This window comes from Neophocaena asiaeorientalis, unplaced genomic scaffold, assembly GCF_003031525.2.
Source record: "Neophocaena asiaeorientalis asiaeorientalis breed wild unplaced genomic scaffold, Neophocaena_asiaeorientalis_V1.1 scaffold90, whole genome shotgun sequence".
Classification (NCBI taxonomy): domain Eukaryota; kingdom Metazoa; phylum Chordata; class Mammalia; order Artiodactyla; family Phocoenidae; genus Neophocaena; species Neophocaena asiaeorientalis.
In genome coordinates, this window is record NW_020172445.1 from 916,930 (window position 1) to 927,373 (window position 10,444).

Below are 10,444 nucleotides of genomic sequence, written 5' to 3' on the forward strand. Positions count from 1 at the left end.
AGAGACATAAATTGACCAGGGAGTAGGTAACCCCCTTCCCAAGATGGCGACCATTAACTAATGTTTAGTATGTATATTCCTCTAGGGTCTTTTGTGTGTGTGTGTGTGTGTGTGTGGGTGTAACAACACGTGCACAGAAGTAAATTTTAACACGAGATACTAAAACAAAATGGTCTCCCATAAGTATTATTCTTACATTTCATTTTTATTAAAAATATATAGCGAATCACTTTTCTGTCCGTCAAAACATACAGATCGAATTCACTCTTCTGAATTCTAATTCCTCCTAGAATTTCATGGAATATTTAACCCGTTGGAGGGCGGGAATATCCCTGCAACTAAAACCCCACATGGACCTGTGACCTGCCTGGCTAGAGGTGAAATTAGGAAGATTCCTGGACCCCTCCCTGTTCCCCCACGGGCCTCCTCCCCGAGTCAGTAGGTACACACAGCTCGGGATGGGTAGCTGGAGGGCCGGGAGCAGGGGCGGAGGGAGCCCGCGATGCATCATCGCTAGCGGGCGCTCGCAACAGAAGCCAGCCTGGCCCACTAGTGCGCCGTTCTAGTCGGGGCGGGAAGATCCTATCGCCCCCTGGCGGCCACGCTGTGAGGCGGCATTGTGGGTCCCCGCGCGTCTGTCGAGCGTCCTGACTCCAGCCGCGCGTCAGACGAGGCCGCGCCGCTGGGTCACCTACATCGACGGTCGGGACCCCATCGTCGCCCTCTGACTCTCGCTCGCCCCTCTCAGGCTCTCGAGACCCGCCTCTGCCCGCCTGCTCGGCCCTGTGCAGCATGCTGCCCGTAGGCCTCGAGGCTCCCCGCGCACTCACCCGGCGGCCTCTTCTGCGTCTGCTGCTCCTGCTGTGGCTGCTGCTGTGGCCGGTAACCCGCGCTCGAACCACGCAGGGAACCCCCAGCGCCTCGACCAGGCCGGACACCTCCAGCGTCCCAACAGCGCCGGGCTCCCCGAGAGCCCAGAGTCTGCATGAGCGCGCGCGGGCCCTGATGCGGGACTTCCGGCTCGTGGATGGGTGCGTCGGTGCTGCGTGCCGGCTGGTGGGGGCTGAACCCGCCCCTGGGCAGGAGAGGAAGGGCTAGTAGGAGGCTCCCTCACACCACCCCTCTCTCCTCCATCACCCCTGGCGCCTTCGTCCCCATTACCCCGTTGCCGGTGGAACGCCCTACCTAAGAACTCCTCCTCAGGACTACCGTCTGTGTGAGGGAGGAGGTGGGCTGGGACGGAACAGGCCCAGGACCTGGAGGCCACGCCCCCTACTCTTACTTTGTCTTGACCCCCCCCCCCAGCCAGAACCACCTGCCCCTGTTCCTGAAACAGCATTTCCGGAATGAGCTACAGGAGGGCAACCTGCGCAATTTCAGCCTTGGCCAAACCAGCCTGGACAAGCTCAGGGATGGCCTCGTGGGTGCCCAGGTACCAGAGGGACACACTTAACGGCCGCTGGGGAATGTGGGAGCTACAGGAACCTGGGTAGACAGGCCTCTGACTATCAGAGGACACGCAGTCTGCCATCATGGGGCTGCTGGAGAGTGCAGGGGTGTTGGAGGTCAAAGCAGGCCAGAGGCATGGGTGCCCAGGTTCTGTGGAGACTCAAAGAAAGTGATCAGAAAATCCTTGGCGAGCGTGGGGGCTCTGAAACCACAAAGGATATGGTGGATTGCCTTTGGGGCATTCACATAGCACATGGATAAACGGCAGGTAAGGACAGGTGCTGCCGGTTTGGCTGCTGGCAGCAAGCTGAATAGTCCTCAAGGTACCACGGGGTCATGCAGTGCCGCACTCAGGGCCACTGACCCAGATGAGTACCTTGGAGGCCGAGGAGGAGTAGCAGGCCAAGGGCACTTGGAGTCCACCCTGATCTCATTCTGGACCCCTGGGCCAACCCCCAGTTCTGGTCAGCCTACGCACCATGCCACACCCAGGACCAGGATGCTGTGCGCCTCACGCTGGAGCAGATTGACCTCATTCGTCGTGTGTGTGCCTCCTACTCTGAACTGGAGCTTGTGACCTCAGCCAGAGGTGGGCTGGGGAATGGGAGGATAGTCAGGGCCTCAGTCTGGTGGTTCTGGCCCTGGGCTCTGACTGCTTGATTCTCTGCCCTCTTCTAGGACTGAACAGCACTCAAAAGCTGGCTTGCCTTATTGGTGTGGAGGGTGGTCACTCACTAGACAGCAGCCTCTCTGTGCTGCGCAGTTTCTATCTGCTGGGAGTACGCTACCTGACACTCACCTTCACCTGCAACACGCCCTGGTGAGCAGTGCCTGGCCAGGGTGGAACGGTAGATGCATGGTGGGGAAACTGCCAGAGAGGTGAGGACAGAGGGGTCCACAGAGGGAGGCTGTGGGGTCTCAGCAGGTCCCTCACACTCCCCGAAAGCAGCTGGTCCAGATCCTCACCCTGTTCTGAGGTGGGATGGATGGACAGAGAGCCTGGAAGTCCAGGCTCTGTTGGCCAAGGTAGGGCCTGCTAGATTGCCTCCCTCTGGCTGTCCTTCAGGGCAGAGAGTTCCACCAAGTTTCAACACTTCTACACCAACATCAGTGGGTTGACAGGCTTTGGTGAGGTAAGGACTCCTTTTCCACATCCTACCCCGCACATTCCCTACAGATATGTGCATACACGTGCGTCCCTCCCAACCCACCCCCCTGCAAAAAAAAAAAACCCACCTGTCCCTGCAGAAGGTGATAGGGGAAATGAACCGCCTGGGCATGATGGTGGACTTGTCCTACGGGTCAGACACCTTGGCGCGGCAAGCCCTGAAGGTGTCAAGGGCCCCTGTGATCTTCTCCCACTCAGCTGCCAAGGCTGTGTGCAACAATATGCTGAATGTTCCTGATGACATCCTGCAACTTCTGGTGAGCAGCCACCCCAGCCCTCAAACCTGGGACTAGGCATGCTTCATCCAAAGACCCTTTTTTTAAAAAATATTTATTTACTTATTCATTTATTTGGTTGCTCTGGGTCTTTGTTGAGGCAGGCGGGCTCCTTAGTTGCAGCATGAGAACTCTTAGTTGCGGCATGCATGTGGGATCTAGTTCCCTGACCAGGGATCGAACCTGGGCCCCCTGCATTGGGAGTGAAGAGTCTTAACCACTGCGCCACTAGGGAAGTCCCTATCCAAAGACCCTTGACCCTGAACAAAGCTACCAGCCCAGGCCTCACTCACCCTTGGACCCAAGGCTGGTTAACCCTCCCCATCTCTGAAACTCAAGGCCAAATCTGTTCCACCCAGGGGCCAAGAGAAGTGAAGCCTTACCCAACCCTCAGGCAAGGAGTGAGCACTTACCCTATCAGGGCCCCCAGGGCATAGGTGGCAGGCCATCAGTCCGGAAGTGCCAAGCTGAGTGTCCACTTGTTTATCCATGTAGAAGAAAAATGGTGGCATTGTGATGGTGTCACTGTCCACGGGGGTGCTGCCGTGTAACCTGTTTGCTAACGTGTCCACCGTGGCAGGTGAGCCCCGCTTCGACTCCTTGTGCAGTTGTAGCTTGACCTGTGGCCGCTAGGGCCCTCAGGACAGCTCTAGGCATCTGGCGTACCTGCTGGGCCCTGGGCAGGCCTCCCAACAGCTCAGGGGAGCAGACACAGCTCTTCACTGCCCTGCACCCAGATCTAGGGATACAACCAGTGCTGATGGGTTTTGGGGAGGCAATTGCCTCTGCCTCTGAGTCTCACATTTGCTCCCACATCTCTGGAAAGGACAGGCAGAGCCCCGCAACCAGGCTCTCAAGGAACCCAGAGGCATGGTGGCTCCTGGGCAGGAAAAGATCCAAAGGGGCTGGTGGCCCTGAGGTTCACTCTGGGTCCAGTGTCTAGCCTATAACCACTTCAGAACTCACCATGGGCTGGGAGCTCTGTGGAGTCAGCTGTTATGTCCTGGAGTGCTGTGGGCAGGGGAGTTGGCCACGCTGAGTTCCCCCAGACCAGGGCTGGTCCCAGGATCTAACTCTAGCCTCGTGCTGCCCACCACAACCCTCACCCCCTAGATCACTTTGACCACATCAGAGCCGTCACTGGATCTGAGTTCATCGGAATTAGCGGAAACTATGATGGGTCTGGCCGGTGAGTGTTTCCCCTGGGGTTTGTCTTGGGTGGGGGTTCAGTGGGGAGTCCTTTAGTCCCAGTTCCTTATCCCATGGTCCTCCCATCCTTCAGGCCTCCACCACAGACTCTGGTCTTCCAACCCACCTGACATCTCCCCACTCCCAGGACCTCTTTCCTGGACTCTCCCTGTCCCTCCTGTGGCCCAGTGGACCCATTCCCACTCCAAGCCATCACAGTTGTTAAGTACCCACCCCCTCACAGGAGATCTCATCTGCCCAGCACATGCTCCACTCCCAGCCCAGTAGATGTGCTGTGGACTGAGCATCTGCTCGGCAGGTAAATGCTGCAGAAGCCCAGTCTTCAAGGAGCTTCCAAAGTTCCATTCGGTAGCCTGAAAAACACGGACCTTCATTTCCCGCATGTAGCTGGGGCTGGTGTGACAGTGGGCCCTAGGCCAGAATCGGGTCCACAGCTAGCCAGCTGGTGGCCACATAGGTTCCCACAGGGGCTGGAGGACGTGTCCACATACCCGGTACTGATAGAGGAGTTGCTGAGGCGTGGCTGGAGGGAGGAAGAGCTGCAGGGTGTCCTTCGTGGAAACCTGCTGCGGGTCTTCAGACAAGTGGAACAGGTATGCTGGGCTGGGCAAAAAGATGGTTCAGTGTTTCAGCAGGTGGCGGGCATGGGGGGAGTGGGTGCTGGGGAAGCCACTGACTGCTGACTTTCATCCCCAGGTGAGAGAGGAAAACAGTGGCCAGAGCCCTGCGGAGGATGAATTTCCAAACAGGCAGGTGGGCAGGTCGTGCCACTCCCACCTGACTCAGCCTCAGAATGAACACCTGGCCACACACCGGGTGGGAAACAAGTGGCCAACCAATCAGGCCCTTCAGAGGCCCTCAAAAGCCTCCCCACACCTCGTTCTAGGGCTCATGGCTGCTGCCACCTTCTCAATCCTCATCCTACGGCTCTAGTGACCTGGCCAGTTCTCCAGAGGTCACTGTGTCAAAGTCTCACAAAGTTCCCCTCCTAGTGGTCCAGGCACAAACATAGGTATGCTGAGAATAAATATTTTGGGTACAGAGCCAGGTGTGAATGTCCTTCCTTCTTCACAGGCAGGGGGGTTGGGTCTGGTGGGCTCTTGGTTGGTGAGCCGTCTTATGTTCTAGCCCCAGCTGCTCAAGATGGGTGGTTCCCATTGGCCTCCAGCTTTGTCTTTCTCAGGAAAGGCAGAGGCATCTTACCTTATTATTCTAGAAGCCTGAGCCCACAGAAGAGCACTACGGAATCAAGTGCAGAGTTGATCCCATCATGGAGTGTGACAGTGGTAGTTCCCAATCTCTCTCTGAAAGGTTTAAAAAATGTGTTTGTTTTTGTGTGTTTGTTTTTAAAGGGTGATACCTTTTGTAGCATAAACTAACTTGTTTGGAAATATCAAGAGAGGAAGCATGAAAAGCTTTTAGATTTTTCAGATAAGGTCCTCTTCTTTTTCTTAAACTGATTTTTTAATGGAGGTGGAGAAATCAGGTCTTGGAAAGAAAAAAAAAAAGGAACATAGTGCCATCTGCTCAGCTTACTACAGGCCTTCCGTCTCGGACCACTTTCCTCTCCCAATCCACAAGGGTGGGCCAGAGCCAGATCGAAGTTCCTTCCATGGGAACTTGAAATTAGCAGAGAGACTACAGTGCCACGTATGACATAAATTGTGTCCATATATATGTGGGTCTGTCTTTGAATTCTGTTCCATTTATTTGGGCTATTTGTTTATTGTATTATCAATACTATAAAGTTTTAATCACGGCAACTTTATTTTTTCTAATTAATTTATTTTTGGCTGCGTTGGGTCTTCGTTGTTGCACGCGGGCTTTCTCTAGTTGCAGCGAGCGGGGGCTACTCTGTTGCAGTGCGCAGGCTTCTCATTGCGGTGGCTTCTCTTGTTGGGGTGCATTGGCTCTAGGCGCGTGGGCTTCAGTAGTTGTGGCACGCGGACTCAGTAGTTGTGGCTCGCGGGCTGTAGAGCGCAGGCTCAGTAGTTGTAGCGCACGGGCTTAGCTGCTCCGCGGCATGTGGGATCTTCCCGGACAGGAGCTCAGTGTCCCCTGCATTGGTAGGCAGAGTCTTAACCACTGAGCCACCAGGGAAGTCCCATGTCGGCAACTTTAAAACAAGTCTTGACATCAAATAGAGTGAGTCTTCCCACTTTAAGAACATCATATCAGTAAATATTTGATCAGATAAGTAGATCCACAGTGAATGATATAAAATAAGAGATTTATTATAGGGATTAGACTTTATGCACATATAGGAGACAATGGAAAAGGCTGCTTGACCTGGTGTTGGGTATTAAATCTGTACAGGTAAGCTGGGCCAGAGTTAAAAAGGAGAGCTGGATGTGAGGTGAAGGAGAAGCTGAATGAACCCATAAGGACAAACTGGAAAAACTGGATATCCATTTGTGAAAAAAAAAAAGAATATTTACCCCTAGTTCACACCGTATAGAATAAAACATACAAAATAAAATTATTTGAATATGTTATTGATCCAAATGCGAAAGATAAAAGTACAAAACTCTTAGAAAGGGACTTCCCTGGTGGTCCAGTGGCTAAGACTCAGTGCTCCCAATGCAGGGGGCCCAGCTTTGATTCCTGGCCAGGGAACTAGATCGCACATGCTGCAACTAAGAGTTCACTTGCCACAGCTTAAAAGATTACACATGCCACAACGAAGATCCTGCACCAGCAATGAAGATCGCGAGTGCCACAACTAAGACCCAGCATGCTCTTCAATAAGTGATGCTGGGAAAACTGGACAGCTACATGTAAAAGAATGAAATTATGAACACTAACACCGTACACAAAAATAAACTCAAAATGGATTAAAGACCTAAATGTGAGACCAGACACTATAAAACTCTTAGAGGAAAACACAGGAAAAACACTCTTTGACATAAATCACAGCAAGATCTTTTTTGAACCACTTCCTTGAGCAATGGAAACAAAAACAAAAATAAATAAATGGGACCTAATGAAACTTAAAAGCTTTTGCACTGCAAAGGAAACTATAAACAAGATGAAAAGACAACCCTCAGAATGGGAGAAAATATTTGCAAACGAATCAATGGACAAAGGATTAATCTCTAAAATATATAAACAGCTCATGCAGCTCAATATTAAAGAAACAAACACCCCAATCAAAAAATGGGCAGAAGACCTAAATAGACATTTCTCCAAGACATACAGATGGCCAAGAAGCACATGAAAAGCTGCTAACCTACGTATAAAAATAAATAAAATAAAATTCAAAAAAGATGTTAAAAAAAAAGACCCAGCGTGGCCAAATAAATAAATACTAAAAAAAGAAAATGAAAAGGTAGTCAACCTTACTAGTCTCTAAGGACATGCAAAATAAAACTCACAAAAAAGGATAACTAAAATTCAACAGATGAACAATACCAAGCGTTTGTAAGGGTGTGGAGCAGCAGGTATTCTCTCATACCCTGCTGGTGGCAGTGTAAACTGATAAAAACTGCATTGAAAAAGAGTTTGACATTATTTACTAAAGTTAAAGACACATATACCCAAGGATTTAATTTTTTTTTCCCCTAAAGACCCAGCAGAGGGACTTCCCTGGTGATTCAGTGGGTAAGACTCTGCGCTCCCATTGCAGGGGGCCCAGGTTCAATCCCTGGTTGGGGAACTAGATCCTACATGCATGCCACAACTGAGTTCTCATGCCACAGCTAAGAGCCTGCATGCTGCAACAATAATCTGGCATAGCCTGCATAAATAAATAGGTTAATTAATTAATTAATTAAATTAAAAAGAAAGACCCAACAGAAATGCCTGCACACATGTGCACTGAAAGACATGAACAAATATATTTATAGAAGAGCTATTTTTAATAATTTCAAATTGAAAATAACCTAACAATAGAGAAATCAATGGTGCTATATTAACTCCATGGAAGAGTACACAGCAATGAAAAAGAACAAATTACAGTCACACGCCACAACTTGTGAGAATCTTACAAAATAATCTTGAGTGAAAGAAGCAAGATGTAAAATAATACCTATCATATTATTCCATTTCTATAAAGTACAAAAACAAGCAAAACTGATCTATGATGTTAAAAGTCTGTTTAAGGGTATCCTCAGGGGAGGTAATGACTGGAAGAGGGCATGAAGAAGGGCCTCAGGATTGTTGGTAAAGTGCTCTTTCTTGATCTGGGTGCTGGTTACCTGGTGTGTTCATTTTGTGAACTGTATACTGTATATTATTATGGTGTGTGAATATTTGGCCGCTGTTACACAATCGTCATTGGAAGCAGAAGTTCTGTTGAGGTATTCCTCACAACCAATAATCATTTTTTGTAAATGTTCCAAGTATACTTGACCAAAATAAGGAATTTTCCAATTGTTGTATGTAGAACTATATACATGTCCATTAGGTCACCGTCATTAATTGTGTTATTAAAATCTTTTATATCTTGCTGGGGTTTTTTTTTTTTTTTTCTTTTTTGACCTATTTGTAAGCATGACAGTTGTGGTGAAATCTTCCACTGTGATGGTGTATGTATCAGTTTCTCCCTATAGTTCTAGCAATTTATTTTTATTGAAGTGAAATTCACATACCATAAAATTAACCATTTTAAAGTGAATAATTCAGTGGCATTTAGTATATTCACAATGTTAAACAACCACCACTTCTATCTAGTTCCAAAATATTTCAGTCACCCTAAAAGGAGACCCTCTACCCATTAAGCAGTTGCTCCCCATCCTTCTCTTTCCCCCTAACCACCAATCTGCTTTCTGTCTCTATGGATTTCCCTATCCTGGATATTTCTTACAAATGGAATCATATAATAGGTGACCTTTGTACCTGGCTTCCTACAGCTAGCATAATGTTGTCAAGGTTCATTCACGTTGTACTTTTTCTCCATTTTTATTTTACTCTTTTTCTGGAATTCCTATTGTGCAGATATTAGAACTTGTTTTTCTATCCTCCCATATCTCTTTTCTGTTTTCTCTTTCTTTTTTTATTTCTTCTTTTGGGAGAATTTCTTAACTTGGTCTTTCCAATTTATTGATTCATTCTCGATTATAACTTTATGCTATTAGATTACCTATTGTGTTGTTTCAATTATTGTGGTAATTTTAATATATGGTCCCATGTGTTTCTCCCATCCAAAGATGGGTTCCATGTCTGCCCACCCCTTGAATCTGGGCTTTGTAACTGCTTGACCAGTGAAATATGGCAAAAGTGATGCTGTGCCCATTTCCAGGCGTAGGCCCAGAGAACTGTCCTGCTTCTTGGGATGCTTACTCATGGACTGGAGCCACTATACTATGAGGAAGCCAAGCAGCCCAGGGAGAGGTCCACATGCAGAGGACCCAGCCCCTGGTCCACAGCCCCACTGAGCTCTTAGCCAATAACAATTTGCTGGTAATGTAAGTGAATCATCTTTTTTTTTTTTTTTTTTTTTTAGGGATGCTTACTCATGGACTGGAGCCACTATACTATGAGGAAGCCAAGCAGCCCAGGGAGAGGTCCACATGCAGAGGACCCAGCCCCTGGTCCACAGCCCCACTGAGCTCTTAGCCAATAACAATTTGCTGGTAATGTAAGTGAATCATCTTTTTTTTTTTTTTTTTTTCTTTGGTCACGCCCCACGGCTTGTGAGATCTTAGTTCCTGGACCAGGGACTGAACCCGGGTCCCTGGCAGTGGAAGCAGGAGTCCTAACCACTCAACGGCAAGGGAATTCCCATGAATCATCTTGAAAGTGAATCCTCCAGTCCTAACTGATGCCATGTGGAATAGAGATGAGCTTACTCAGCTTACTGATTTGTGAGCAAATAAATATTTTTGTTGATTGTTGCTTTAAGCCACTGTTTTGGGGTAATTTGTTATGAAGCCATAGATCACTGGAATAATTATATTTTTCTCTACCTTATATTTCTGCTTGTTCTTTTTTATATTTTCATGTTTCATATTGCTAATATTCTCCCTTATCTTTTGTAATATGTTTATTAGGCTAATTTTGAATTTTTCATCCATGTATTCTAATCATTTTCCTGATAGATGTTTTCTTTTGAAATGTCTGTTCTTCTAAATGTCTGTTAGTTTTTGCCTGTTATTATTGCCCACGAGTACCCTGATGGTACAGGCTATTTGACCAGTCAATAGTATGGGGGAAGTTGTATCCTAGCTACAGAGTCCCCCAGAGTCTAAGGTTTCAGTTGTGCTGTAGTGGCCTGTCTTCCACACAGCACCTGACCCCACCCCTGAGGAGAGAGGCCAGGTAAGAACTATGGGGAACCTTTGCAGAGCATCAGGGAAGACCAAGGAGGGGGCACCTGTTCATTCTTTAGTCAAAAAATGTGTTG

The 10,444-nt window shown here is 48.5% G+C and overlaps 1 protein-coding gene across 1 annotated transcript; it reads left to right on the top strand.

The window, feature by feature from the left end:
- Positions 1–792: 792 nt before the first annotated feature.
- On the top strand, positions 793–5,034 carry DPEP3 (dipeptidase 3). The gene is made up of 10 exons (XM_024733561.1): positions 793–1,031; positions 1,306–1,432; positions 1,909–2,038; positions 2,128–2,269; positions 2,516–2,582; positions 2,698–2,874; positions 3,388–3,472; positions 4,006–4,081; positions 4,559–4,694; positions 4,798–5,034. The coding sequence occupies exons 1-10, from the start codon at positions 793–795 to the stop codon at positions 5,032–5,034; spliced, it is 1,416 nt and encodes a 471-aa protein (XP_024589329.1).
- The last annotated feature ends 5,410 nt before the right edge of the window (positions 5,035–10,444 follow it).